The sequence below is a fragment of the Salvelinus fontinalis genome, unplaced genomic scaffold (genome assembly GCF_029448725.1).
Source record: "Salvelinus fontinalis isolate EN_2023a unplaced genomic scaffold, ASM2944872v1 scaffold_0235, whole genome shotgun sequence".
NCBI lineage: Eukaryota > Metazoa > Chordata > Actinopteri > Salmoniformes > Salmonidae > Salvelinus > Salvelinus fontinalis.
The window spans coordinates 155001-180000 of record NW_026600444.1 but is presented as its reverse complement, the minus strand read 5'-3'; the positions used below and the strand labels follow the sequence as shown (position 1 = coordinate 180000).

Sequence of the window (25000 nt, the reverse complement as noted above, 5' to 3'; positions counted from 1 at the left end):
CTGTATCTGTATCTGTAGTGTCTGTGTCTGTATCTGTATCTGTATCTGTATCTGTAGTGTCTGTATCTGTATCTGTGTCTGTATCTGTATCTGTATCTGAATCTGAATCTGTATCTGTATCTGTATCTGTATCTGTATCTGAATCTGTATCTGTATCTGTATCTGTATCTGTATCTGTGTCTGTATCTGTATCTGTATCTGTATCTGTAGTGTCTGTATATGTATCTGTATCTGTATCTGTATCTGTAGTATCTGTATCTGTATCTGTATCTGTATCTGTATCTGTATCTGTAGTGTCTGTGTCTGTATCTGTATCTGTATCTGTATCTGTATCTGTATCTGTATCTGTATCTGTGGTGTCTGTGTCTGTGTCTGTATTTGTAGTATCTGTATCTGTATCTGTATCTGTATCTGTATCTGTAGTGTCTGTATCTGTATCTGTATCTGTATCTGTAGTGTCTGTATCTGTATCTTTATCTGTATATGTATCTGTATCTGTCGTGTCTATCTGTAGTGTCTGTATCTGTATCTGCAGTATCTGTATCTGTATCTATACGATCTGTATCTGTGGTATTGGTATCTGTATCTGTATCTGTATCTGTATCTGTAGTATATGTATCTGTATCTGTATCTGAATATGTATCTGTATCTGTATCTGTATCTGTATCTGTATCTGTAGTGTCTGTATCTGTATCTGTATCTATAGTGTCTGTATCTGTATCTGTATCTGTATCTGTATCTGTATCTGTATCTGTATCTATAGTGTCTGTATCTGTATCTGTATCTGTATCTGTATCTGTAGTATATGTATCTGTATCTGTATCTGTATCTGAATATGTATCTGTATCTGTATCTGTATCTGTAGTATCTGTATCTGTATCTGTAGTGTCTGTATCTATATCTGTATCTGTAGTATCTGTATCTGTATCTGTATCTGTAGTGTCTGTATTTGTATCTGTATCTGTATCTGTATCTGTAGTGTCTGTATCTGTATCTGTATCTGTAGTGTCTGTATCTGTATCTATATCTGTATCTGTAGTGTCTCTATCTGTATCTGTAGTATCTGTATCTGTAGTATCTGTATCTGTATCTGTATCTGTAGTGTCTGTATCTGTATCTGTAGTGTCTGTGTCTGTATCTGTAGTATCTGTATCTGTAGTGTCTGTATCTGTATCTTTATCTGTATCTCTGTCTGTATCTGTATCTGTATCTGTAGTGTCTGTATCTGTGTCTTTGTCGGTATCTGTATATGTATCTGTATCTGTAGTATCTGTATCTGTATATGTATCTGTATCTGTATCTGTATATGTGTCTGTATCTTTATCTGTATCTGTAGTGTCTGTATCTGTATCTGTAGTGTCTGTATCTGTATCTGTAGTATCTGTATCTGTAGTGTCTGTGTCTGTATCTGTATCTGTATCTGTATCTGTATCTGTATCTGTGTCTGTATCTGTATCTGTAGTATCTGTATCTGTATCTGTATCTGTATCTGTGTCTGTATCTGTATCTGTATCTGTAATGTCTGTATCTGTAATGTCTGTGTCTGTGTCTGTATCTGTATCTGTAGTGTCTGTATCTGTAGTGTCTGTATCTGTATCTGTATCTGTATCTTTATCTGTATTATCTGAATCTGTAATGTCTGTATCTGTATCTGAAACTGTATCTGTAGTGTCTGTAACTGTGTCTGTAACAACATCCGGTTTGGAGCGAGCGGTCGCATTTGCATTCGCTCTGCAGGTAGTATAAAATTTTCATTACATTTTATTACATTTCATTATAGTACAACGGTTTAATTTGTCTAACCTTAGCAATTTCTTCTTAGCTAGCTACTTAGCCGTCTGTGTATAAAAGATAATTGCGTATTTATCGTATTTCGTCGCCTATCGTAGCCCAGCAGCTAGCAAACGTCCACCGTCTACCGTATAACTTTTCATTACATTTCATTATAGTACAACGGTCTGATTTTCATTTTCATTACAGTACAACGGTTTGATTTGTTTGATCTTAGCTAGCTACATAGCCGTCTTTGCATCAAACATAATTGTGTAGTTATTGAGGTTCGCCAGCCAGCTATTTTCGCCCTAACGTAACGCAACGTAGCCAACACGGCTAGCTAGCCAGCTTGCCACCGAATAGCAGCATTGTAGAAACGAGTGCATTACAACGTAACGACTTGATCAGTGTAGTGTTGGCTGACTACACAGTTGTCTTTGCTATCTTTGATTTGTATTTGTTCGATCTTAGCTAGCTACTTAGCTGGCTACACAGCCGTCTTTGTATCGGTGATAATTGTGTAGTTATCAAGGTTCGCTGAGGTTCGCTAGCCAGGTATTCTCGCCCTAACGTAACGTAACGTAGTAAACCCTGCTAGCTAGCCAGCTAGCCACCAATTAGCAGCACTGTAGAAACGATTACATTACAACGGAACGACTTGACTTGTGTAGTGTTAGCTAGCTACATAGTTTTCTCTGCTATCTTTGTATCTAAGATAATTGTGTAGCTTTGAGTAATTATCGGTTAGCTAGCCAGCTATTTTTTCGCCTGCCGCGCTGCCGTCCTCCTACCTAGCCAACGCTGCTAGCTAGCCAACTTCTACCGAATAGCAGCACTGTAGAAACTTACATTACAACGGAACGACTTGATTAGCGTAGTGTTAGCTAGTTGTCTTTGCTGTCCTTGTATCCACGATAATTGTGTAGTTTAGAGAAATTTAGTGAAATTGTCGAGGTTACCTAGCCAGCTCCACTTTCAACAACGTAGCCACTGCTAGCCAGGCTACTTCACCAGCCAGCAGTACTATATCATTTTAGTCAATAAGATCTTGTATTTTATTTTTATTTTTTTGCAACGTAAGCTTAACTTTCTGAACATTCGAGACGTGTAGCCCACCTGTCATTCTAATCTCCGTTGCATTAGCGTAGCCTCTTCTGTAGCCTGTCAACCATGTGTCTGTCTATCCCTGTTCTCTCCTCTCTGCACAGACCATACAAACGCTTCACACCGCGTGGCCGCGCCCACCCTAACCTGGTGGTCCCAGCCCGCACGACCCACGTGGAGTTCCAGGTCTCCGGTAGCCTCTGGAACTGCCGATCTGCGGCCAACAAGGCAGAGCTCATCTCAGCCTATGCGTCCCTCCAGTCCCTCGACTTCCTGGCACTGACGGAAACATGGCTCACCACAGATAACACTGCTACTCCTACTGCTCTCTCTTCGTCTGCCCACGTGTTCTCGCACACCCCGAGACCTTCTGGTCAGCGGGGTGGTGGCACCGGGATCCTCATCTCTCCCAAGTGGTCATTCTCTCTTTCTCCCCTTACCCATCTGTCTATCGCCTCCTTTGAATTCCATGCTGTCACAGTTACCAGCCCTTTCAAGCTTAACATCCTTATCATTTATCGCCCTCCAGGTTCCCTTGGAGAGTTCATCAATGAGCTTGATGCCTTGATAAGCTCCTTTCCTGAGGACGGCTCACCTCTCACAGTTCTGGGTGACTTTAACCTCCCCATGTCTACCTTTGACTCATTCCTCTCTGCCTCCTTCTTTCCACTCCTCTCCTCTTTTGACCTCACCCTCTCACCTTCCCCCCCTACTCACAAGGCAGGCAATACGCTTGACCTCATCTTTACTAGATGCTGTTCTTCCACTAACCTCATTGCAACTCCCCTCCAAGTCTCCGACCACTACCTTGTATCCTTTTCCCTCTCGCTCTCATCCAACACTTCCCACACTGCCCCTACTCGGATGGTATCGCGCCGTCCCAACCTCCGCTCTCTCTCCCCCGCTACTCTCTCCTCTTCCATCCTATCATCTCTTCCCTCTGCCCAAACCTTCTCCAACCTATCTCCTGATTCTGCCTCCTCAACCCTCCTCTCCTCCCTTTCTGCATCCTTTGACTCTCTATGTCCCCTATCCTCCAGGCCGGCTCGGTCCTCCCCTCCCGCTCCGTGGCTCGACGACTCATTGCGAGCTCACAGAACAGGGCTCCGGGCAGCCGAGCGGAAATGGAGGAAAACTCGCCTCCCTGCGGACCTGGCATCCTTTCACTCCCTCCTCTCTACATTTTCCTCTTCTGTCTCTGCTGCTAAAGCCACTTTCTACCACTCTAAATTCCAAGCATCTGCCTCTAATCCTAGGAAGCTCTTTGCCACCTTCTCCTCCCTCCTGAATCCTCCTCCCCCTCCCCCCCCCTCCTCCCTCTCTGCAGACGACTTCGTCAACCATTTTGAAAAGAAGGTCGACGACATCCGATCCTCGTTTGCTAAGTCAAACGACACCGCTGGTTCTGCTCACACTGCCCAACCCTGTGCTTTGACCTCTTTCTCCCCTCTCTCTCCAGATGAAATCTCGCGTCTTGTGACGGCCGGCCGCCCAACAACCTGCCCGCTTGACCCTATCCCCTCCTCTCTTCTCCAGACCATTTCCGGAGACCTTCTACCTTACCTCACCTCGCTCATCAACTCATCCCTGACCGCTGGCTACGTCCCTTCCGTCTTCAAGAGAGCGAGAGTTGCACCCCTTCTGAAAAAACCTACACTCGATCCCTCCGATGTCAACAACTACAGACCAGTATCCCTTCTTTCTTTTCTCTCCAAAACTCTTGAACGTGCCGTCCTTGGCCAGCTCTCCTGCTATCTCTCTCAGAATGACCTTCTTGATCCAAATCAGTCAGGTTTCAAGACTAGTCACTCAACTGAGACTGCTCTTCTCTGTATCACGGAGGCGCTCCGCACTGCTAAAGCTAACTCTCTCTCCTCTGCTCTCATCCTTCTAGACCTATCGGCTGCCTTCGATACTGTGAACCATCAGATCCTCCTCTCCACCCTCTCCGAGTTGGGCATCTCCGGCGCGGCCCACGCTTGGATTGCGTCCTACCTGACAGGTCGCTCCTACCAGGTGGCGTGGCGAGAATCTGTCTCCTCACCACGCGCTCTCACCACTGGTGTCCCCCAGGGCTCTGTTCTAGGCCCTCTCCTATTCTCGCTATACACCAAGTCACTTGGCTCTGTCATAACCTCACATGGTCTCTCCTATCATTGCTATGCAGACGACACACAATTAATCTTCTCCTTTCCCCCTTCTGATGACCAGGTGGCGAATCGCATCTCTGCATGTCTGGCAGACATATCAGTGTGGATGACGGATCACCACCTCAAGCTGAACCTCGGCAAGACGGAGCTGCTCTTCCTCCCGGGGAAGGACTGTCCGTTCCATGATCTCGCCATCACGGTTGACAACTCCATTGTGTCCTCCTCCCAGAGCGCTAAGAACCTTGGCGTGACCCTGGACAACACCCTGTCGTTCTCCACCAACATCAAGGCGGTGGCCCGTTCCTGTAGGTTCATGCTCTACAACATCCGCAGAGTACGACCCTGCCTCACACAGGAAGCGGCGCAGGTCCTAATCCAGGCACTTGTCATCTCCCGTCTGGATTACTGCAACTCGCTGTTGGCTGGGCTCCCTGCCTGTGCCATTAAACCCCTACAACTCATCCAGAACGCCACAGCCCGTCTGGTGTTCAACCTTCCCAAGTTCTCTCACGTCACCCCGCTCCTCCGCTCTCTCCACTGGCTTCCAGTTGAAGCTCGCATCCGCTACAAGACCATGGTGCTTGCCTACGGAGCTGTGAGGGGAACGGCACCTCAGTACCTTCAGGCTCTGATCAGGCCCTACACCCAAACAAGGGCACTGCGTTCATCCACCTCTGGCCTGCTCGCCTCCCTACCACTGAGGAAGTACAGTTCCCGCTCAGCCCAGTCAAAACTGTTCGCTGCTCTGGCACCCCAATGGTGGAACAAACTCCCTCACGACGCCAGGACAGCGGAGTCAATCACCACCTTCCGGAGACACCTGAAACCCCACCTCTTCAAGGAATACCTAGGATAAAGCAATCCTTCTGCCCCCCCCCCCCCCCCCCCCCCCTTAAAATGATCTAGATGCACTATTGTAAAGTGGCTGTTCCACTGGATGTCATAAGGTGAATGCACCAATTTGTAAGTCGCTCTGGATAAGAGCGTCTGCTAAATGACTTAAATGTAAATGTAAATGTATCTGTAGTATCTGTAGTATCTGTATCTGTGTCTGTATCTGTATCTGTAGTATCTGTATCTGTGTCTGTATCTGTATCTGTAGTATCTGTATCTGTAGTATCTGTGTCTGTTTCTGTATCTGTATCTGTATCTGTAGTGTCTGTATCGGTATCTGTATCTGTATCTGTAGTGTCTGTATCTGTATCTGTATCTGTAGTATCTGTATCTGTGTCTGGATCTGTATCTGTATCTGTAGTGTCTGTAACTGTGTCTCTATCTGTAGTATCTGTAGTATCTGTATCTGTGTCTGTATCTGTATCTGTAGTATCTGTATCTGTAGTGTCTGTATCTGTATCTGTATCTGTGGTATCTGTAGTATCTGTATCTGTGTCTGTATCTGTATCTGTAGTATCTGTATCTGTAGTATCTGTGTCTGTATCTGTATCTGTATCTGTATCTGTATCTGTAGTGTCTATATCTATATCTGTATCTGTGGTATCTGTAGTATCTGTGTCTGTATCTGTATCTGTATCTGTATCTGTATCTGTAGTGTCTGTATCTGTATCTGTATCTGTAGTATCTGTATCTCTGTCTGTGTCTGTATCTGTAGTATCTGTATCTGTAGTGTCTATATCTGTATCTGTAGTGTCTGTATCTGTATCTGTAGTATCTGTATCTGTAGTATCTGTATCTGTAGTGTCTGTGTCTGTAGTGTCTGTATCTGTATCTGTAGTGTCTGTATCTGTAGTGTCTGTATCTGTATCTGTAGTGTCTGTATCTGTAGTGTATATATCTGTAGTGTCTGTATCTGTAGTATCTGTATCTGTATCTGTAGTGTATGTATCTGTAGTGTCTGTATCTGTATCTGTAGTGTCTGTATCTGTAGTGTATGTATCTGTAGTGTCTGTATCTGTAGTATCTGTATCAGTAGTATCTGTATCTGTAGTGTCTGTATCTGTAGTATCTGTATCTGTAGTGTCTGTATCTGTAGTATCTGTATCTGTATCTGTAGTGTCTGTATCTGTAGTGTCTGTATCTGTATCTGTAGTGTCTGTATCTGTATCTGTAGTATCTGTATCTGTATCTGTAGTGTCTGTATCTGTAGTGTCGGTATCTGTATCTATATCTGTATCTGTATCTGTATCTGTATCTGTAGTATCTGTATCTGTATCTGTAGTATCTGTATCTGTATCTGTAGTATCTGTATCTGTATCTGTAGTATCTGTATCTGTATCTGTAGTGTCTGTATCTGTAGTATCTGTATCTGTAGTGTCTGTGTCTGTATCTGTAGTATCTGTATCTGTATCTGTAGTGTCTGTATCTGTAGTGTCTGTATCTGTATCTGTAGTGTCAGTATCTGTATCTGTAGTATCTGTATCTGTATCTGTAGTGTCTGTATCTGTATCTGTAGTATCTGTATCTGTAGTATCTGTATCTGTAGTGTCTGTGTCTGTATCTGTAGTATCTGTATCTGTATCTGTAGTGTCTGTATCTGTATCTGTAGTATCTGTATCTGTATCTGTAGTGTCAGTATCTGTATCTGTAGTATCTGTATCTGTATCTGTAGTGTCTGTATCTGTAGTATCTGTATCTGTAGTGTCTATATCTGTATCTGTAGTGTCTGTGTCTGTATCTGTAGTATCTGTATCTGTAGTATCTGTATCTGTAGTGTCTGTGTCTGTATCTGTAGTATCTGTATCTGTAGTGTCTATATCTGTATCTGTAGTGTCTGTATCTGTATCTGTAGTATCTGTATCTGTAGTGTCTGTGTCTGTATCTGTAGTATCTGTATCTGTATCTGTAGTGTCTGTATCTGTAGTGTCTGTATCTGTATCTGTAGTGTCAGTATCTGTATCTATATCTGTATCTGTATCTGTAGTGTCTGTATCTGTAGTGTCTGTATCTGTATCTGTATCTGTAGTGTCTGTATCTGTATCTGTATCTGTAGTATCTGTATCTGTAGTGTCTGTATCTGTATCTGTATCTGTAGTGTCTGTATCTGTATCTGTATCTGTAGTATCTGTATCTGTAGTGTCTGTATCTGTATCTGTATCTGTATCTGTATCTATATCTGTAGTATCTGTAGTGTCTGTATCTGTATCTGTATCTGTATCTGTATCTGTAGTGTCTGTATCTGTATCTGTAGTGTCTGTATCTGTATCTGTATCTGTGTCTGTATCTGTATCTATATCTGTAGTATCTGTAGTGTCTGTATCTGTAGTGTCTGTATCTGTATCTGTATCTGTATCTGTGTCTGTATCTGTATCTATATCTGTTTCTGTATCTGTAGTGTCTGTATCTGTAGTGTCTGTATCTGTAGTATCTGTAGTATCTGTATCTGTATCTGTATCTGTAGTATCTGTATCTGTAGTATCTGTATCTGTAGTGTCTGTATCTGTAGTATCTGTATCTGTAGTATCTGTATCTGTAGTGTCTGTATCTGTAGTATCTGTATCTGTAGTATCTGTATCTGTAGTATCTGTATCTGTAGTGTCTGTATCTGTATCTGTATCTGTATCTGTATCTGTGTCTGTATCTGTATCTGTGTCTGTATCTGTATCTGTAATGTCTGTATCTGTATCTGTATCTGTAGTATCTGTATCTGTAGTGTCTGTATCTGTATCTGTATCTGTAGTGTCTGTATCTGTATCTGTATCTGTAGTATCTGTATCTGTAGTGTCTGTATCTGTATCTGTATCTGTATCTGTATCTGTATCTGTAGTGTCTGTATCTGTGTCTGTATCTGTATCTGTATCTGTATCTGTATCTGTATCTGTGTCTGTATCTGTATCTGTATCTGTATCTGTATCTGTATCTGTGTCTGTATCTGTATCTGTATCTGTATCTGTATCTGTAGTGTCTGTATCTGTAGTATCTTTATCTGTATCTGTATCTGTAGTATCTGTATCTGTATCTGTAGTGTCTGTATCTGTATCTGTATCTGTATCTGCATCTGTATCTGTATCTGTAGTGTCTGTATCTGTATCTGTATCTGTATCTGTATCTGTAGTGTCTGTATCTGTATCTGTATCTGTAGTATCTGTATCTGTATCTGTAGTGTCTGTATCTGTATCTGTATCTGTATCTGTATCTGTAGTATCTGTATCTGTATCTGTAGTGTCTGTATCTGTATCTGTATCTGTAGTATCTGTGTCTGTATCTGTATCTGTATCTGAATCTGTAGTGTCTGTATCTGTATCTGTATCTGTGTCTGTATCTGTATCTGTATCTGTATCTGTATCTGTATCTGTAGTGTCTGTATCTGTATCTGTATCTGTATCTGTATCTGTATCTGTATCTGTAGTGTCTGTATCTGTATCTGTATCTGTAGTGTCTGTATCTGTATCTGTATCTGTAGTGTCTGTATCTGTATATGTATCTGTATCTGTATCTGTATCTGTATCTGTATCTGTAGTGTCTGTATCTGTGTCTGTATCTGTATCTGTGTCTGTATCTGTATCTGTATCTGTATCTGTGTCTGTATCTGTATCTGTATCTGTATCTGTGTCTGTATCTGTATCTGTATCTGTATCTGTATCTGTATCTGTAGTGTCTGTATCTGTAGTATCTGTATCTGTATCTGTATCTGTATCTGTAGTATCTGTATCTGTATCTGTAGTGTCTGTATCTGTATCTGTATCTGTATCTGTATCTGTATCTGTAGTGTCTGTATCTGTATCTGTATCTGTATCTGTAGTGTCTGTATCTGTATCTGTATCTGTATCTGTAGTATCTGTATCTGTATCTGTAGTGTCTGTATCTGTATCTGTATCTGTATCTGTAGTATCTGTATCTGTATCTGTAGTGTCTGTATCTGTATCTGTATCTGTAGTATCTGTGTCTGTATCTGTATCTGTATCTGAATCTGTAGTGTCTGTATCTGTATCTGTATCTGTATCTGTATCTGTATCTGTATCTGTATCTGTATCTGTAGTGTCTGTATCTGTATCTGTATCTGTATCTGTATCTGTATCTGTATCTGTAGTGTCTGTATCTGTATCTGTATCTGTAGTGTCTGTATCTGTATCTGTATCTGTAGTGTCTGTATCTGTATATGTATCTGTATCTGTATCTGTATCTGTATCTGTATCTGTACTGTCTGTATCTGTATCTGTATCTGTATCTGTATCTGTATCTGAATCTGTATCTGTAGTATCTGTATCTGTATCTGTATCTGTAGTGTCTGTATCTGTATCTGTATCTGTAGTGTCTGTATCTGTATATGTATCTGTATCTGTATCTGTATCTGTATCTGTATCTGTAGTGTCTGTATCTGTGTCTGTATCTGTATCTGTGTCTGTATCTGTATCTGTATCTGTATCTGTGTCTGTATCTGTATCTGTATCTGTATCTGTGTCTGTATCTGTATCTGTATCTGTATCTGTATCTGTATCTGTAGTGTCTGTATCTGTAGTATCTGTATCTGTATCTGTATCTGTATCTGTAGTATCTGTATCTGTATCTGTAGTGTCTGTATCTGTATCTGTATCTGTATCTGTATCTATATCTGTAGTATCTGTAGTGTCTGTATCTGTATCTGTATCTGTATCTGTATCTGTATCTGTAGTGTCTGTATCTGTATCTGTAGTGTCTGTATCTGTATCTGTATCTGTGTCTGTATCTGTATCTATATCTGTAGTATCTGTAGTGTCTGTATCTGTAGTGTCTGTATCTGTATCTGTATCTGTATCTGTATCTGTGTCTGTATCTGTATCTATATCTGTTTCTGTATCTGTAGTGTCTGTATCTGTAGTGTCTGTATCTGTAGTATCTGTAGTATCTGTATCTGTATCTGTATCTGTAGTATCTGTATCTGTAGTATCTGTATCTGTAGTGTCTGTATCTGTAGTATCTGTATCTGTAGTATCTGTATCTGTAGTGTCTGTATCTGTAGTATCTGTATCTGTAGTATCTGTATCTGTAGTATCTGTATCTGTAGTGTCTGTATCTGTATCTGTATCTGTATCTGTATCTGTGTCTGTATCTGTATCTGTGTCTGTATCTGTATCTGTAATGTCTGTATCTGTATCTGTATCTGTAGTATCTGTATCTGTAGTGTCTGTATCTGTATCTGTATCTGTAGTGTCTGTATCTGTATCTGTATCTGTAGTATCTGTATCTGTAGTGTCTGTATCTGTATCTGTATCTGTATCTGTATCTGTATCTGTAGTGTCTGTATCTGTGTCTGTATCTGTATCTGTGTCTGTATCTGTATCTGTATCTGTATCTGTGTCTGTATCTGTATCTGTATCTGTATCTGTATCTGTATCTGTGTCTGTATCTGTATCTGTATCTGTATCTGTATCTGTATCTGTAGTGTCTGTATCTGTAGTATCTTTATCTGTATCTGTATCTGTAGTATCTGTATCTGTATCTGTAGTGTCTGTATCTGTATCTGTATCTGTATCTGTATCTGTATCTGTATCTGTAGTGTCTGTATCTGTATCTGTATCTGTATCTGTATCTGTAGTGTCTGTATCTGTATCTGTATCTGTAGTATCTGTATCTGTATCTGTAGTGTCTGTATCTGTATCTGTATCTGTATCTGTATCTGTAGTATCTGTATCTGTATCTGTAGTGTCTGTATCTGTATCTGTATCTGTAGTATCTGTGTCTGTATCTGTATCTGTATCTGAATCTGTAGTGTCTGTATCTGTATCTGTATCTGTGTCTGTATCTGTATCTGTATCTGTATCTGTATCTGTATCTGTAGTGTCTGTATCTGTATCTGTATCTGTATCTGTATCTGTATCTGTATCTGTAGTGTCTGTATCTGTATCTGTATCTGTAGTGTCTGTATCTGTATCTGTATCTGTAGTGTCTGTATCTGTATATGTATCTGTATCTGTATCTGTATCTGTATCTGTATCTGTAGTGTCTGTATCTGTGTCTGTATCTGTATCTGTGTCTGTATCTGTATCTGTATCTGTATCTGTGTCTGTATCTGTATCTGTATCTGTATCTGTGTCTGTATCTGTATCTGTATCTGTATCTGTATCTGTAGTGTCTGTATCTGTAGTATCTGTATCTGTATCTGTATCTGTATCTGTAGTATCTGTATCTGTATCTGTAGTGTCTGTATCTGTATCTGTATCTGTATCTGTATCTGTATCTGTAGTGTCTGTATCTGTATCTGTATCTGTATCTGTAGTGTCTGTATCTGTATCTGTATCTGTATCTGTAGTATCTGTATCTGTATCTGTAGTGTCTGTATCTGTATCTGTATCTGTATCTGTAGTATCTGTATCTGTATCTGTAGTGTCTGTATCTGTATCTGTATCTGTAGTATCTGTGTCTGTATCTGTATCTGAATCTGTAGTGTCTGTATCTGTATCTGTATCTGTATCTGTATCTGTATCTGTATCTGTATCTGTAGTGTCTGTATCTGTATCTGTATCTGTATCTGTATCTGTATCTGTATCTGTATCTGTAGTGTCTGTATCTGTATCTGTATCTGTAGTGTCTGTATCTGTATCTGTATCTGTAGTGTCTGTATCTGTATATGTATCTGTATCTGTATCTGTATCTGTATCTGTATCTGTACTGTCTGTATCTGTATCTGTATCTGTATCTGTATCTGTATCTGAATCTGTATCTGTAGTATCTGTATCTGTATCTGTATCTGTAGTGTCTGTATCTGTATCTGTATCTGTATCTGTATCTGTGTCTTTAACTGTATCTGAATCTGTATCTGTATCTGTATCTGTATCTGTATCTGTATCTGTAGTGTCTGTATCTGTATCTGTATCTGTATCTGTATCTGTATCTGTATCTGTATCTGTGTCTTTAACTGTATCTGTATCTGTATCTGTATCTGTATCTGTATCTGTATCTGTAGTATCTGTATCTGTATCTGTATCTGTATCTGTAGTGTCTGTATCTGTATCTGTATCTGTAGTGTCTGTATCTGTATATGTATCTGTATCTGTATCTGTATCTGTATCTTTATCTGTACTGTCTGTATCTGTATCTATGTCTGTATCTGTAGTGTCTGTATCTGTATATGTATCTGTATCTGTATCTGTATCTGTATCTGTACTGTCTGTATCTGTATCTATATCTGTATCTGTATCTGTATCTGTATCTGTGTCTTTAACTGTATCTGTATCTGTATCTGTATCTGTATCTGTATCTGTGTCTGTATCTGTATCTGAATTTGTATCTGTAGTGTCTGTATATCTATCTGTATCTGTATCTGTATCTGTAGTGTCTGTATCTCTATCTGTATCTGTATCTGTATCTGTACCTGTATCTGTATCTGTATCTGTAGTGTCTGTATCTGTATCTGTATCTGTGGTGTCTGTGTCTGTGTCTGTATCTGTAGTATCTGTATCTGTATCTGTATCTGTAGTGTCTGTATCTGTATCTGTATCTGTATCTGTAGTATCTGTATCTGTATCTGTATCTGTAGTGTCTGTATCTGTATCTGTATCTGTATCTGTAGTGTCTGTATCTGTATCTTTATCTGTATATGTATCTGTATCTGTCGTGTCTATCTGTAGTGTCTGTATCTGTATCTGTAGTATCTGTATCTGTATCTATACGATCTGTATCTGTGGTATCGGTATCTGTATCTGTATCTGTATCTGTATCTGTAGTATATGTATCTGTATCTGTATCTGAATATGCATCTGTATCTGTATCTGTATCTATAGTGTCTGTATCTGTATCTGTATCTGTATCTGTATCTATAGTGTCTGTATCTGTATCTGTATCTGTATCTGTATCTGTATCTGTAGTATATGTATCTGTATCTGTATCTGTATCTGTATCTGAATATGTATCTGTATCTGTATCTGTATCTATAGTGTCTTTATCTGTATCTGTATCTGTATCTGTATCTGTATCTGTGTCTATAGTGTCTTTGTCTATGAAGGGTTCTGAATGTCTATGAAGGGTTCTGAATGTCTCTGAAGGGTTCTGAATGTCCATGAAGGGTTCTAAATGTCCATGAAGGTTTCTGAATGTCTCTGAAGATTTCTGAATGTCCATGAAGGGTTCTAAATGTCCATGAAGGGTTCTGAATGTCTCTGAAGGGTTCTGAATGTCTATGAAGGGTTCTGAATGTCTCTGAAGGGTTCTGAATGTCCATGAAGGGTTCTAAATGTCCATGAAGGGTTCTGAATGTCTATGAAGGGTTCTGAATGTCTCTGAAGGGTTCTGAATGTCTATGAAGGGTTCTGAATGTCTATGAAGGGTTCTGAATGTCTATGAAAGGTTCTGAATGTCTATGAAGGGTTCTGAATGTCTATGAAGGGTTCTGAATGTCTATGAAAGGTTCTGAATGTCTATGAAGGGTTCTGAATGTCTATGAAGGGTTATGAATGTCTTTGAAGGGTTCTGAATGTCTGTGAAGGGTTCTGAATGTCCATGAAGGGTTCTGAATGTCTATGAAGGGTTCTGAATGTCTATGAAGGGTTCTGAATGTCTATGAAGGGTTATGAATGTCTTTGAAGGGTTCTGAATGTCTGTGAAGGGTTCTGAATGTCCATGAAGGGTTGTGAATGTCTATGAAGGGTTCTGAATGTCTATGAATGGTTCTGAATGTCTATGAAGGGTTCTGAATGTCTCTGAAGGGTTCTGAATGTCCATGAAGGGTTCTGAATGTCCCCCATATTTCAGGTGTGTCCTTCCTGTGTCCACTACACTCATGGACCACTGGAGAGGTCCTGGCCAGAGACGTCTTACAACACATGTGAGTGTGTGGTACCTGCTACAGACATCTTGCAGATATCTCTGTATGGTACCTAGTTAGTGGTGTCCTGCTACCATTCACCTGCTCTGATATCAAGGGGTTGTTTAGTTAGTGTCCTGCTACCATTCACCTGCTCTGAGATCAAGGGGTTGTTTAGTTAGTGGTGTCCTGCTACCATTCACCTACTCTGAGTTCAAGGGGTTGTTTAGTTAGTGTCCTGCTACCATTCACCTACTCTGAGATCAAGGGGTTGTTTAGTTAGTGTCCTGCTACCATTCACCTGCTCTGAGATCAAGGGGTTGTTTAGTTAGTGGTGTCCTGCTACCATTCGCCTGCTCTGATATCAAGGGGTTGTTTAGTTAGTGTCCTGCTACCATTCACCTGCTCTGAGATCAAGGGGTTGTTTAGTTAGTGGTGTCCTGCTACCATTCACCTGCTCTGAGATCAAGGGGTTGTTTAGTTAGTGTCCTGCTACCATTCACCTGCTCTGATATCAAGGGGTTGTTTAGTTAGTGGTGTCCTGCTACCATTCACCTGCTCTGAGATCAAGGGGTTGTTTAGTTAGTGTCCTGCTACCATTCACCTGCTCTGAGATCAAGGGGTTGTTTAGTTAGTGGTGTCCTGCTACCATTCACCTGCTCTGAGATCAAGGGGTTGTTTAGTTAGTGGTGTCCTGCTACCATTCACCTGCTCTGAGATCAAGGGGTTGTTTAGTTAGTGTCCTGCTACCATTCACCTACTCTGAGATCAAGGGGTTGTTTAGTTAGTGTCCTGCTACCATTCACCTACTCTGAGATCAAGGGGTTGTTTAGTTAGTGGTGTCCTGCTACCATTCACCTGCTCTGAGATCAAGGGGTTGTTTAGTTAGTGTCCTGCTACCATTCACCTGCTCTGAGATCAAGGGGTTGTTTAGTTAGTGTCCTGCTACCATTCACCTGCTCTGAGATCAAGGGGTTGTTTAGTTAGTGGTGTCCTGCTACCATTCACCTGCTCTGAGATCAAGGGGTTGTTTAGTTAATGTCCTGCTACCATTCACCTGCTCTGAGATCAAGGGGTTGTTTAGTTAGTGTCCTGCTACCATTCACCTGCTCTGAGATCAAGGGGTTGTTTAGTTAGTGTCCTGCTACCATTCACCTGCTCTGAGATCAAGGGGTTGTTTAGTTAGTGGTGTCCTGCTACCATTCACCTGCTCTGATATCAAGGGGTTGTTTAGTTAGTGGTGTCCTGCTACCATTCGCCTGCTCTGAGATCAAGGGGTTGTTTAGTTAGTGGTGTCCTGCTACCATTCACCTGCTCTGAGATCAAGGGGTTGTTTAGTTAGTGTCCTGCTACCATTCACCTGCTCTGATATCAAGGGGTTGTTTAGTTAATGTCCTGCTACCATTCACCTGCTCTGATATCAAGGGGTTGTTTAGTTAGTGGTGTCCTGATACCATTCACCTGCTCTGAGATCAAGGGGTTGTTTAGTTAGTGGTGTCCTGCTACCATTCACCTGCTCTGAGATCAAGGGGTTGTTTAGTTAATGTCCTGCTACCATTCACCTGCTCTGATATCAAGGGGTTGTTTAGTTAGTGGTGTCCTGCTACCATTCACCTGCTCTGAGATCAAGGGGTTGTTTAGTTAGTGGTGTCCTGCTACCATTCACCTGCTCTGATATCAAGGGGTTGTTTAGTTAGTGGTGTCCTGCTACCATTCACCTGCTCTGAGATCAAGGGGTTGTTTAGTTAATGTCCTGCTACCATTCACCTGCTCTGATATCAAGGGGTTGTTTAGTTAGTGGTGTCCTGCTACCATTCACCTGCTCTGAGATCAAGGGGTTGTTTAGTTAGTGTCCTGCTACCATTCACCTGCTCTGATATCAAGGGGTTGTTTAGTTAGTGGTGTCCTGCTACCATTCACCTGCTCTGAGATCAAGGGGTTGTTTAGTTAGTGGTGTCCTGCTACCATTCACCTGCTCTGAGATCAAGGGGTTGTTTAGTTAGTGGTGTCCTGCTACCATTCACCTACTCTGAGATCAAGGGGTTGTTTAGTTAGTGTCCTGCTACCATTCACCTGCTCTGAGATCAAGGGGTTGTTTAGTTAGTGGTGTCCTGCTACCATTCACCTGCTCTGATATCAAGGGGTTGTTTAGTTAGTGGTGTCCTGCTACCATTCACCTGCTCTGATATCAAGGGGTTGTTTAGTTAGTGTCCTGCTACCATTCACCTGCTCTGATATCAAGGGGTTGTTTAGTTAATGTCCTGCTACCATTCACCTGCTCTGATATCAAGGGGTTGTTTAGTTAGTGGTGTCCTGCTACCATTCACCTGCTCTGAGATCAAGGGGTTGTTTAGTTAGTGGTGTCCTGCTACCATTCACCTGCTCTGATATCAAGGGGTTGTTTAGTTAGTGGTGTCCTGCTACCATTCACCTGCTCTGATATCAAGGGGTTGTTTAGTTAGTGGTGTCCTGCTACCATTCACCTGCTCTGAGATCAAGGGGTTGTTTCTTGTTCTCTCTCTCTCTCTCTCTCTCTCTCTCTCTCTCTCTCTCTCTCTCTCTCTCTCTCTCTCTCTCTCTCTCTCTCTCTCTCTCTCTCTCTCTGTCTCTCTCTGTCTCTCTGTCTCTCTGTCTCTCTCTCTCTCTCTCTCTCTCTCCTATCCTCTCTCTCCTATCCTCTCTGTCTCTCCTCTCCTCTCTCTCTGTCTCTGTCTCTCTGTATCTGTCTGCAGGGGTGTGTCTGAGGGTGGGCGGGGCTGGTCTGTGTTGCTACGGGAACCGTCCCAGTGGGTGGAGCTGGAGGGCAGTGACTACGTGTTTGACCTGATCTCAGACCTGGAGTTGCCAGCTGACTTCTCCAAGCAGAATAACTACTTCATCATATCAGCACAGGACCCCAGCAGGGCTAACGCTAGCAGGTAACACACTACACTACACACAGGACCCCAGCAGGCTCAGGGCTAACGCTAGCAGGTAACACACTACACTACACACAGGACCCCAGGAGGCTCAGGGCTAACGCTAGCAGGTAACACACTACACTACACACAGGACCCCAGCAGGGCTAACGCTAGCAGGTAACACACTACACTACACACAGGACCCCAGGAGGCTCAGGGCTAACGCTAGCAGGTAACACACTACACTACACACAGGACCCCAGGAGGCTCAGGGCTAACGCTAGTAGGTAGGTAACACACTACACTACACACAGGACCCCAGGAGGCTCAGGGCTAACGCTAGCAGGTAACACACTACACTACACACAGGACCCCAGGAGGGCTAACGCTAGCAGGTAGGTAACACACTACACTACACACAGGACCCCAGCAGGGCTAACGCTAGCAGGTAACACACTACACTACACACAGGACCCCAGCAGGCTCAGGGCTAACGCTAGCAGGTAACACACTACACTACACACAGGACCCCAGGAGGCTCAGGGCTAACGCTAGCAGGTAACACACTACACTACACACAGGACCCCAGGAGGCTCAGGACTAACGCTAGCAGGTAACACACTACACTACACACAGGACCCCAGCAGGGCTAACGCTAGCAGGTAACACACTACACTACACACAGGACCCCAGCAGGCTCAGGGCTAACGCTAGCAGGTAACACACTACACTACAAACAGGACCCCAGCAGGCTCAGGGCTAACGCTAGCAGGTAACACACTACACTACAAACAGGACCCCAGCAGGCTCAGGGCTAACGCTAGCAGGTAACACACTACACTACAAACAGGACCCCAGCAGGCTCAGGGCTAACGCTAGCAGGTAACACACTACACTACAAACAGGACCCCAGCAGGCTCAGGGTTAACGCTAGCAGGTAACACACTACACTACACACAGGACCCCAGCAGGGCTAACGCTAGCAGGTAACACACTACACTACACACAGGACCCCAGCAGGCTCAGGGCTAACGCTAGCAGGTAGGTAACACACTACACTACACACAGGACCCCAGCAGGCTCAGGACTAACGCTAGCAGGTAGGTAACACACTACATTACACTACACTACACTACACACACTAACCCCAACCTAAACAGCAGGCTCAGGACTAATGCAAGCATGGTGTGTATTAGCAGTAGCCTGTTGGATCTAACCCTGGTGTGTGTATTAGCAGTAGCATGTTGGTTCTAACCCTGGTATGTTAGCAGTAGCCTGTTGGTTCTAACCCTGGTGTGTGTGTTAGCAGTAGCCTGTTGGTTCAAAACCCTGGTGTGTGTGTTAGCAGTAGCATGTTGGGTCTAACCCTGGTGTGTGTGTTAGCAGTAGCCTGTTGGGTCTAACCCTGGTGTGTGTGTTAGCAGTAGCCTGTTGGGTCTAACCCTGGTGTGTGTATTAGCAGTAGCCTGTTGGGTCTAACCCTGGTGTGTGTGTTAGCAGTAGCCTGTTGGGTCTAACCCTGGTGTGTGTATTAGCAGTAGCCTGTTGGTTCTAACCCTGGTGTGTGTGTGTTAGCAGTAGCCTGTTGGTTCTAACCCTGGTGTGTGTGTGTTAGCAGTAGCCTGTTGGGTCTAACCCTGGTGTATGTGTTAGCAGTAGCCTGTTGGGTCTAGCCCTGGTGTGTGTGTGTGTGTTAGCAGTAGCCTGTTGGGTCTAACCCTGGTGTGTGTGTTAGCAGTAGCATGTTGGGTCTAACCCTGGTGTGTGTGTTAGCAGTAGCCTGTTGGTTTCTAACCCTGGTGTGTGTGTTAGCAGTAGCATGTTGGGTCTAACCCTGGTGTGTGTGTTAGCAGTAGCCTGTTGGGTCTAACCCTGGTGTGTGTGTTAGCAGTAGCCTGTTGGGTCTAACCCTGGTGTGTGTATTAGCAGTAGCCTGTTGGTTCTAACCCTGGTGTGTGTGTGTTAGCAGTAGCCTGTTGGTTCTAACCCTGGTGTGTGTGTGTTAGCAGTAGCCTGTTGGGTCTAACCCTGGTGTATGTGTTAGCAGTAGCCTGTTGGGTCTAGCCCTGGTGTGTGTGTTAGCAGTAGCCTGTTGGGTCTAACCCTGGTGTGTGTGTTAGCAGTAGCTTGTTGGGTCTAGCCCTGGTGTGTGTGTTAGCAGTAGCCTGTTGGTTCTAACCCTGGTGTGTGTATTAGCAGTAGCCTGTTGGGTCTAACCCTGGTGTGTGTGTTAGCAGTAGCCTGTTGGGTCTAGCCCTGGTGTGTGTATTAGCAGTAGCCTGTTGGGTCTAACCCTGGTGTGTGTATTAGCGGTAGCATGTTGGGTCTAGCCCTGGTGTGTGTTAGCAGTAGCCTGTTGGTTCTAACCCTGGTGTTTGTTAGCAGTAGCCTGTTGGGTCTAACCCTGGTGTGTGTGTTAGCAGTAGCCTGTTGGGTCTAACCCTGGTGTGTGTGTATTAGCAGTAGCCTGTTGGGTCTAACCCTGGTGTGTGTGTTAGCAGTAGCCTGTTGGTTCTAACCCTGGTGTGTGTGTATTAGCAGTAGCCTGTTGGGTCTAACCCTGGTGTGTGTGTGTTAGCAGTACCCTGTTGGTTCTAACCCTGGTGTGTGTGTTAGCAGTAGCCTGTTGGGTCTAACCCTGGTGTGTGTGTTAGCAGTAGCCTGTTGGGTCTAACCCTGGTGTGTGTATTAGCAGTAGCCTGTTGGTTCTAACCCTGGTGTGTGTGTGTTAGCAGTAGCCTGTTGGTTCTAACCCTGGTGTGTGTGTGTTAGCAGTAGCCTGTTGGGTCTAACCCTGGTGTATGTGTTAGCAGTAGCCTGTTGGGTCTAGCCCTGGTGTGTGTGTTAGCAGTAGCCTGTTGGGTCTAACCCTGGTGTGTGTGTTAGCAGTAGCTTGTTGGGTCTAGCCCTGGTGTGTGTGTTAGCAGTAGCCTGTTGGTTCTAACCCTGGTGTGTGTATTAGCAGTAGCCTGTTGGGTCTAACCCTGGTGTGTGTGTTAGCAGTAGCCTGTTGGGTCTAGCCCTGGTGTGTGTATTAGCAGTAGCCTGTTGGGTCTAACCCTGGTGTGTGTATTAGCGGTAGCATGTTGGGTCTAGCCCTGGTGTGTGTTAGCAGTAGCCTGTTGGTTCTAACCCTGGTGTTTGTTAGCAGTAGCCTGTTGGGTCTAACCCTGGTGTGTGTGTTAGCAGTAGCCTGTTGGGTCTAACCCTGGTGTGTGTGTATTAGCAGTAGCCTGTTGGGTCTAACCCTGGTGTGTGTGTTAGCAGTAGCCTGTTGGTTCTAACCCTGGTGTGTGTGTATTAGCAGTAGCCTGTTGGGTCTAACCCTGGTGTGTGTGTGTTAGCAGTACCCTGTTGGTTCTAACCCTGGTGTGTGTGTTAGCAGTAGCCTGTTGGTTCTAACCCTGGTGTGTGTGTTAGCAGTAGCCTGTTGGTTCTAACCCTGGTGTGTGTGTTAGCAGTAGCCTGTTGGGCAGTGGGTTTGGACCAGATGAAGGCCACTCCAGACCCTCCGCCATGCACACCACCAGCAGACACAGCTCTGGGGGGCTCTACGGACAAGGTACACACTATCTCTCTCTCTTCCTCCTCCTCATCTTCCTCCTCTCCTCCTTCCTCCTCATCTTCATCTCCCTCCCTCTCTTCCTCCTCCTCATCTTCCTCATCTCCCTCTTCCTCTTCTTCCTCCTTCTCTTCCTCGTCCTCATCTTCCTCATCTCCCTCTTCCTCTTCTTCCTCCTTCTCTTCCTCCTCCTCATCTTTCTCCTCTCCTTCTTCCTCCTCATCTTCCTCATCTCCCTCTTCCTTTTCTTCCTCCTTCTCTTCCTCCTGCTCATCTTCCTCCGCCTACTATTCCTCACATTCCCCCTCCTCCTCTTCGTCCTCCTCTTCCTCCTCCTCTTCCTCATCTCCATCTCCCTCCTCACTTGTTTGGGTACTACATGATTCCATATGTGTTATTTCATAGTTTCGTTGTCTTCACTATTATTCTACAATGTAGAATATAAAGAAAACCCCTTGAATGAGTAGGTGTGTTCAAGCTGTTGACTGGTACTATATACACTCCTTTGTTTTCATTGTCAAGTCTAACTTCATATAAACTCTCTCTGTCTCTGTGTCTCTGTGTCTCTGTATCTCTGTCTCTCTCTGTCTCTCTGTCTCTCTCTCTCTCTCTCTCTCTCTCTCTCTCTCTCTCTCTCTCTCTCTGTCTCTGTGTCTCTGTCTCTCTGTCTCTCTGTCTCTCTGTCTCTCTCTGTCTCTCTCTGTCTCTCTCTCTCTCTCTCTCTCTCTCTGTCTCTCTCTGTCTCTCTCTGTCTCTCTCTCTCTCTCTCTCTCTCTCTCTCTCTCTCTCTGTCTCTCTGTCTCTCTGTCTCTCTGTCTCTCTCTGTCTCTCCCTCTCTCTCTCTCTCTCTCTCTCTCTCTCTGTCTCTCTCTGTCTCTCTCTGTCTCTCTCTGTCTCTCTCTCTCTCTCTCTCTCTCTCTCTCTCTCTCTCTCTCTCTCTCTCTCTCTCTCTCTGTCTCTCTGTCTGTCTGTCTCTCTCTGTATCTCTGTCTCTCTCTGTCTCTCTCTGTCTGTCTCTCTCTCTCTCTCTCTCTCTCTCTCTCTGTCTGTCTGTCTCTCTCTGTATCTCTGTCTCTCTCTGTCTCTCTCTGTCTGTCTCTCTCTGTCTCTCTCTATCTGTCTGTCTATCTCTGTCTCTCTCTCTCTCGTTCTCTTGTTCTCCTCTTGATCACTTATACACTGAATTGTTTTATATCTCTTGTATGAACCCTCTCTCCAGACTCAGAGCCCCAGAGAGGGATGGACTGTTACCTTGATAGTCTGTTTGACCCTGTTCTCTCAGACGGCACTGTGGTAAGTAGCATACACACACACACACACACACACACACACACACACACACACACACACACACACACACACACACACACACACACACACACACACACACACACACACACACACACACACACACACACACACACACACACACACACACACACACACACACACACACTGCAGAAACACAGGACTGGATGATGAACTGAGTGCAAAGCAGTGCTTTAGTGTTCAGGTCAGAGGTGGCTTGATGCAGTATAGTACAGTGATTTAGTGTTCAGGTCAGAGGTGGCTTGATGCCGTATAGTACAGTGATTTAGTGTTCAGGTCAGAGGTGGCTTGATACACTATAGTACAGTGATTTAGTGTTCAGGTCAGAGATGGTTTGATGCAGTGATTTAGTGTTCAGGTCAGAGATGGCTTGATGCAGTGATTTAGTGTTCAGGTCAGAGATGGCCCTGATGCAGTGATTTAGTGTTCAGGTCAGAGATGGCGCTGATGCAGTGATTTAGTGTTCAGGTCAGAGATGGCTTGATGCAGGGATTTAGTGTTCAGGTCAGAGATGGCTTGATGCAGTGATTTAGTGTTCAGGTCAGAGATGGCTTGATGCAGTGATTTAGTGTTCAGGTCAGAGATGGATTGATGCAGTGATTTAGTGTTCAGGTCAGAGATGGCTTGATGCAGGGATTTAGTGTTCAGGTCAGAGATGGATTGATGCAGTGATTTAGTGTTCAGGTCAGAGATGGCTTGATGCAGGGATTTAGTGTTCAGGTCAGAGATGGCTTGATGCAGGGATTTAGTGTTCAGGTCAGAGATGGATTGATGCAGTGATTTAGTGTTCAGGTCAGAGATGGCCCTGATGCAGTGCTTTAGTGTTCAGGTCAGAGATGGTTTGATGCAGTGATTTAGTGTTCAGGTCAGAGATGGCTTGATGCAGGGATTTAGTGTTCAGGTCAGAGATGGATTGATGCAGTGATTTAGTGTTCAGGTCAGAGGTGGCTTGATACAGTATAGTACAGTGATTATGTGTTCAGGTCAGAGGTGGCTTGATGCAGTGATTTAGTGTTCAGGTCAGAGATGGATTGATGCAGTGATTTAGTGTTCAGGTCAGAGATGGCTTGATGCAGGGATTTAGTGTTCAGGTCAGAGATGGATTGATGCAGTGATTTAGTGTTCAGGTCAGAGGTGGCTTGATACAGTATAGTACAGTGATTATGTGTTCAGGTCAGAGGTGGCTTGATGCAGTATAGTACAGTGATTATGTGTTCAGGTCAGAGGTGGCTTGATGCAGTATAGGACAGTGATTATGTGTTCAGGTCAGAGGTGGCTTGATGCAGTATAGTACAGTGAAGGCCGGTGGTCTTCCTCTTTGGACTGTCTAGAGCCCTGGGGTCTTCATCTTTGGCACTCTCTAGAGGCCTGGGGTCTTCCTCTTTGGACTGTCTAGAGGCCTGGGGTCTTCCTCTTTGGCACTCTCTAGAGGCCTGTGGTGTTCCTCTTTGGCACTGTCTAGAGGCCTGTGGTGTTCCTCTTTGGCACTATCTAGAGGCCTTGGGTCTTCCTCTATGGCACTGTCTAGAGGCCTGGGGTCTTCCTCTTTGGTACTGTCTAGAGGCCTGTGGTCTTCCTCTTTGGACTGTCTAGAGGCCTGGGGTCTTCCTCTTTGGCACTGTCTAGAGGCCTGGGGTCTTCCTCTCTGGCACTGTCTAGAGGCCTGTGGTCTTCCTCTTTGGACTGTCTAGAGGCCTGGGGTCTTCCTCTTTGGCACTGTCTAGAGGCCTGTGGTGTTCCTCTTTGGCACTGTCTAGAGGCCTGGGGTCTTCCTCTTTGGCACTGTCTAGAGGCCTGGGGTCTTCCTCTTTGGCACTGTCTAGAGGCCTGGGGTCTTCCTCTTTGGCACTCTCTAGAGGCCTGTGGTCTTCCTCTTTGGCACTGTCTAGAGGCCTGTGGTCTTCCTCTTTGGCACTGTCTAGAGGCCTGTGGTGTTCCTCTTTGGACTGTCTAGAGGCCTGTGGTCTTCCTCTTTGGACTGTCTAGAGGCCTGGGGTCTTCCTCTTTGGCACTGTCTAGAGGCCTGTGGTCTTCCTCTTTGGCACTGTCTAGAGGCCTGTGGTGTTCCTCTTTGGACTGTCTAGAGGCCTGGGGTCTTCCTCTTTGGACTGTCTAGAGGCCTGTGGTCTTCCTCTTTGGCACTGTCTAGAGGCCTGGGGTCTTCCTCTTTGGCACTGTCTAGAGGCCTGGGGTCTTCCTCTTTGGCACTGTCTAGAGGCCTGGGGTCTTCCTCTTTGGCACTCTCTAGAGGCCTGTGGTCTTCCTCTTTGGCACTGTCTAGAGGCCTGTGGTCTTCCTCTTTGGCACTGTCTAGAGGCCTGTGGTGTTCCTCTTTGGACTGTCTAGAGGCCTGTGGTCTTCCTCTTTGGACTGTCTAGAGGCCTGGGGTCTTCCTCTTTGGCACTGTCTAGAGGCCTGTGGTCTTCCTCTTTGGCACTGTCTAGAGGCCTGTGGTGTTCCTCTTTGGACTGTCTAGAGGCCTGGGGTCTTCCTCTTTGGACTGTCTAGA

The 25000-nt window shown here is 44.3% G+C and overlaps 1 protein-coding gene across 1 annotated transcript in view; it reads left to right on the top strand.

Annotated features, from left to right (window-relative positions):
• The window catches only part of LOC129844828 (unconventional myosin-XV-like), a gene marked incomplete at its 5' end in the record, with an annotated part of 213858 nt that overhangs the window by 81116 nt on the left and 107742 nt on the right, over nucleotides 1-25000 (top strand). The window contains 4 exons of the mRNA XM_055912976.1: nucleotides 14649-14721; nucleotides 17433-17618; nucleotides 21062-21162; nucleotides 22388-22455. Of these exons, the coding sequence (XP_055768951.1) occupies nucleotides 14649-14721; nucleotides 17433-17618; nucleotides 21062-21162; nucleotides 22388-22455 (428 nt within the window). The remainder of the gene's footprint in view (nucleotides 1-14648; nucleotides 14722-17432; nucleotides 17619-21061; nucleotides 21163-22387; nucleotides 22456-25000) is intronic.